This window comes from Euprymna scolopes, chromosome 46 (assembly GCF_053919585.1).
Source record: "Euprymna scolopes isolate OS-2025 chromosome 46, ASM5391958v1, whole genome shotgun sequence".
Classification (NCBI taxonomy): domain Eukaryota; kingdom Metazoa; phylum Mollusca; class Cephalopoda; order Sepiida; family Sepiolidae; genus Euprymna; species Euprymna scolopes.
Genome location: NC_136527.1, coordinates 187,365,021 through 187,371,020, shown reverse-complemented (window position 1 = coordinate 187,371,020; position 6,000 = coordinate 187,365,021). Strand labels below are relative to the sequence as shown.

The 6,000-nt window shown below is 27.0% G+C and overlaps 1 protein-coding gene across 1 annotated transcript in view; it reads left to right on the top strand.

The window, feature by feature from the left end:
- Nucleotides 1-340: 340 nt before the first annotated feature.
- The window catches only part of LOC145270299 (uncharacterized), an 87,036-nt gene continuing 81,376 nt past the window's right edge, over nucleotides 341-6,000 (top strand). The window contains exon 1 of the mRNA XM_080125946.1: nucleotides 341-1,272. Coding sequence (XP_079982072.1) covers nucleotides 509-1,272 — 764 coding nt within the window. The 5' untranslated portion in view covers nucleotides 341-508. The remainder of the gene's footprint in view (nucleotides 1,273-6,000) is intronic.

The following is a 6,000-nucleotide window of genomic DNA, read 5'->3' as shown; positions in this document are numbered from 1 at the left end:
TGCTATAGTTGGCGTAGTGGAGAAAGAATATATATATATATATATATATCTATATATCTATATATATATATATATATATATATATATATATATATATCATTGTTTCCTGTTTTCTCACCAGGATGTTAATTGTACACGACTATATCAGAAACATTTCGCTATCGTCTGGTTCTGTGTGAAGTTAGAAAATATCTAATTATTTTTCTGTTTCATATGACATTTTCGATAAAATATAAAAGGTTTGTGAGTTCTATATTATCATTTTTACAACAAAAAACTGATATGTAATCGACAATACTAAAAATATTGAATTTGTGTTATTTTTTATTTACAGGTGTTCCCGCCTCTCCACGTTTATTGGATTTTAAGGAATTAGCATTTTTTTTTAAATAATTGTTGTCTTGTATTTTTCTCAAATCTGCAGACACCTGTGAATTCAGACTAAAATACGAAAGTAAAATGCCATATTATTTATAAACACATTGACAATTTTCAGTATTAGTAAAACATGCAGGTATATAATAGTGAAAAGCCATATACTTGTGAAGTGTGTGGATATTCTTCTCCTGTAAAATCAAGGTTAGTAACACATATTAGAACTCACACTGGGGAAAAGCCACATATTTGTGAAGTTTGTGGATATTCTTCTTCTCAAAAATCAACATTAGTGAGACATATGAGAACTCACACTGGGGAAAAGCCATATTCATGCGAAGTATGCGGACATTCCTGTTCGGAAAGATCAGATTTGATGAAACATAAGAGAACTCACACTACAGAAAAGACATATTCATGCAAAGTATGTGGACATTCCTATTCTCAAAGATCACATTTGGTGAAACATATGAAAGCACACACTGCAGAAAAGCCACATTCTTGTAAAGTGTGTGGATATTCTTTTTCTGTAAAATCAAAGTTAGTAAGACATATGACAACTCACACTAGAGAAAAGACATATTCTTGTGAAGTGTGTAGATTTTCTTGTTTGGATAAATATAACTTAGTGGCACATATGAGAACTCACACCGGGGAAAAACCACATTCTTGTGAAATGTGTGGATATTCTTGTTCTAAAAAATCAAATTTAGTTGCTCATATTCGGATTCACACTGGGGAAAAGCCATATTCCTGTGAAGTGTGTGGACATTGCTATTCTCATAAATCACATTTAGTGGAGCATATTAGAATTCACACAGGGGAAAAGCCATATTCTTGTGAAGTGTGTGGATATTCTTTTTCTCACAAATCAAAGTTAGTAAGACATATGATTATACACACTGGGGAGAAAACTTGAAGGCCTACTATACATTGTCCTCGAGTGTCTAAGTGTACAGGGGTTTGTTAGAACAATCTGGCATGAGGACACTTTTTCCATAGAAGTAAACCCTGACCAAATATTCAAAGTCACATTTTGTATTCGGAGCCCAAATAAGATTTTACGAGGAATGGTGCACCTTCTCCAAGTGATGTTACCTGAAGTAATAGCATGAAGCTGGATACTCCACCAGACTAGATAAATTCTTGTCCTGGAATCCAGTAAGAACAAGATGAAAGATATACTACAACGTATAAAAATGGTTAATTGGGAAGAGGAAAATTATGTTCTCAATTTCTAAAAAGTTCTTTATCTCTCAAACACTGAGTTATTACTAACTCAGTGTTTGAGAGATGAAGAACTTTAATGGAACATTCGAATATCTATGTATCTCATATAGAGTTCAAGTGTTAGTCCCAGGTTGTGGGCCCCTTGACTTCTGATAAGTTCGACTGAAGTAAAATAAAACAAAAAGCGAGAACTTGAATGCTTACTAGACACTATCCTCTAGTAGGAAAGGTCTCTCTGTATATGAGTTTGTCAGAACAACCTGTCATGAGGATAATTTTTATCTAGAAGTAAACCCTCACCAAATATTCAAAATAGCATATATGCCGCCCAAATAAGATTTTCTTTTCTATGGCAAACTCACTCTACCTTTTACAACTTTATTAAGTCAGTGTTTGAGAAATAGGGAACTTAAGTGGAACATTCGAATATCTATGTATCTCATATAGACTTCAAGTGTAAGCCCCAGGTTGTGGGCCCCTTGCATTCTGAGAACTTCGACTGAAGTAAAATAAAAAAAGAGAAAAGGAGAGAAGTTAAATGGCTACTAGACACGATCCTCGAATGTCTAAGGTCTCTCTGTACAGGGGTTTGTCAGAACAACCTGGCGTGAGGATACTTTTTCCAAAGAAGTAAATCCTGACCAAATATTCAAAGTCACATATTATTCGCTGCCCAAATAAGATCTCCTCACTATGGCTAACACGCATTAGCTTTTACAAGGAATGGTGCACCTTCTGCAAGTGATGTTACCTCAAGTAATAGTGTTAAGCTTGATACTCCACTAGATTATATTAATTTTTGTCCTGGAATCCAGAAAGACTGAGAGCAAAACGAAAGACATGGAACTGCTTAATAAGGGAGAGAAAAATTATATTCCTAATGTCTGTACAAACTTAGTGTTTGAGAAATAAAGAACTTAAATGCAACATTCGAATATCTATGTATCTCATATAGAGTTCAAGTGTTAGCCCCAGAACTTTGACTTAAAATAAAACAAAAAAGGAAAAATCATGGTAATTTTAAGTGTGTGACTATTCTTGTTCTGAAAAAATTAAAACTTACTGGCCAAACATTTAAAGAAATCAATATTATAACTCTTGTGATAGAAGCAACTAATGAAAAAATGAAAACTTACTGGCCAAACATTTAAAGAAATCAATATTATAACTCTTGTGATAGAAGCAACTAATGAAAAAATTAAAACTTACTGGCCAAACATTTAAAGAAATCAATATTATAACTCTTTTGATAGAAGCAACTAATGAAAAAATCTGAAGAAATACTTAAAAACAAGATGTGGAAGACCAAGCTTGCAAAACATACAGATAGCATCCATTCCATTTTTGATTCCATTATTTATCTGTTTTTTACATGAAAAATTAATATATTCCAAATAACGTAGGGAAAATTAAAATTAATATATTTGAATAAACATAATAAATATAATATTAATATATCCAACCTAAACTAAAATTTTTGCATTTTCTCTTCATTATTTTAATAAATTCTCGATTAACTCAGAAACGTGACATAAAATAAATACAGCAAACAAAATGAAGTAAGTTTACTATTGAGATAAACAACTTAACAATTAAAATTTGTTTAGGATTGATGGTGTTGATATAAACGTGAGAGTTATACTCTTTTTGTAAAACATAAAAAAACATTTAATCAAACATTTTCGACGATTATTAAAATAATATTATGTAATTTGGATTTGCTACGATTATTCTAAGTGGCTTTAATTATCATAAGTAATCAATTTATCAAGAAATGTATTGCACACATTTTTTAAATGAAATATTCGTATCCTAATTCGATACATTATTAAATCATTTTAATATTATGTGATTAAATTATTAATCAAATTATCAAGAAATTTATTGCACACATTTTTTTAAATTAAATATTCCTATCATAATTCGATACATTATTAAATCATAATGTGATGAAATTATTAATTAAATTATCAAGAAATATATTGCACATTTTTAATTAAATATTCGTATCCTAATTCGATACATTATTAAATCGTAATGTGATGAAAATATTAATTAAATTATCAAGAAATATATTGCATATTTTTTAATTAAATATTCGTATCCTAATTCGATACATTATTAAATCGTAATGTGATCAAATTATTAATTAAATTATCAAGAAATATATTGCTCATTTTTTAATTAAATATTCTTATCATAATTCGATACATTATTAAATCGTAATGTGATGAAATTATTTATTAAATTATCAAGAAATATATTGACATTTTTTAATTAAATATTCTTATCCTAATTCGATACATTATTAAATCGTAATGTGATCAAATTATTAATTAAATTATCAAGAAATATATTGACATTTTTTAATTAAATATTCTTATCCTAATTCGATACATTATTAAATCGTAATGTGATCAAATTATTAATTAAATTATCAAGAAATATATTGACATTTTTTAATTAAATATTCGTATCCTAATTCGAGACATTATTAATCGTAATGTGATGAAATTATTAATTAAATTATCAAGAAAAATATTTCGCAATTTTAATTAAATAATTTAATAATAATTCGATACATTATTAATCGTAATGTTATGAAATTATTAATTAAATTATCAAGAAAAATATTTCACAATTTTAATTAAATAATTTAATAATAATTCGATACATTATTAAATCGTAATGTGATGAAATTATTAATTAAATTATCAAGAAATTTATTGCACACGTTTTATAATTAAAATATTCGTATCTTAATTCGATACAATTTTAAATCATTGTCATATGTGATTAAATTTTTTAATTGTCAAGAAATATATTGAACACATTTTTAAAATAAATATTTTATCATAATTTGATAAAATATTAAATCATTGTAATATTATGCGATTAAGTTATTAATTAACTTATCAAGAAATATATTGCACACGTTTTATAATTTAAATATTCTTATAATTCGATATAATATTATGTAATTTGGATTTTGTCACAGCAAATACTACACGGTTTTATATTATTTTATCGAGTTTGCATATAATGTATCTTTGTACAATTCATCGTCTACAAGCATTGGTATATTGTCATGTTTACCATTGTCAATCTCAGTCACTGTTTCAACCGTTTTACTTCTAAATTTTTAATTTAGATTTACAGGTATTTTCATTATAATAACATTAACAGATTGGTACTAAAATTATTTTATATATAAACTTATTTCTTTTATTCCTATCAAGTTTATACTAATTTTCTGCTAGTTTTCCAAGTGTTCATTTAAGCTAATATGTATGCATCTTAATTTATTAGTTATTAATAAATAATCATTTTTGTCTTTATCATGTTCTCATATAAACGAATGATACAAAATTTTTGCAGTTGCCATTTTTGTTTTAAAAATGTTTCGAAAGTTAAAACTTTTATTTGAATAACGTTGATAATATAAACTTTTCTCAGTTGCATCTTTGTTTTACCCATCAATACAGATTCAACAATTTAAAATTCCACAAAGTATTTCAGTCTAATTAAACACTATTTTATTGAAAACAATCAATATATTGACGGAGGCTCTCATTATCTTTTGATAATATTAAGTACCTTGTGAAGTTTTTTTGAAGGTTTTAATATTTTGTACATATATATATATATATATATATATATATATATATATTCTATGACTAAAAAATAGTTTTAATATTTTGTGCATGTGATTATATTAGTTTTTACATTGATTGGGAATTTAATCTATTAAATTGAATTCATTGTATTAAATAAATTGCAAAAACAATTACAAGATCAAATATTAATATTCAATTCAATTGTGTTTAATTATTACATATTGAAATTTTAAAATTCCACCAAATATTTCAGTCTAATTAAACACGATTCTATTGAAAAAAAAACAATATATTGAGGTACCCTTCCGAAAAGTGTTTGTTGGAATAAGCATATCTTAACAATATGAAATATGTTAATTACTTTGCGCCCAATAATTACTATCGCCTTCCTTATGTTGATTATATTGACAGAATAAGGGTAGATCCGTCAGGTAGATTTTGAAACCCTTTAAAGAAAAGTGTTAATAGTTTGTACAAGTTTTTTTTAAAATGTGGTGAATTGGAGAGTCTTTTGTTGGGTTTTGTTGTATATGTGTTTTGCAGGTTTTTTTTAGTCTTGTTAAAAATGGTATTGTTGATAAAACACTTTAATCCAAGTCCAAAGTAATCTCTCTGCACAACTTACATCTAAAACTCTAGTAGAGGTTAGAAGTAAAAAACAAAAACAAATTGAGTCAAAACTGTAGGTGAACCTCATGCGACTGTCGATAAAATAAATGGTCTGCGATGTAATATTATGAGACGCACACTATAAATTGAATAAGAGTCCAAGATACTG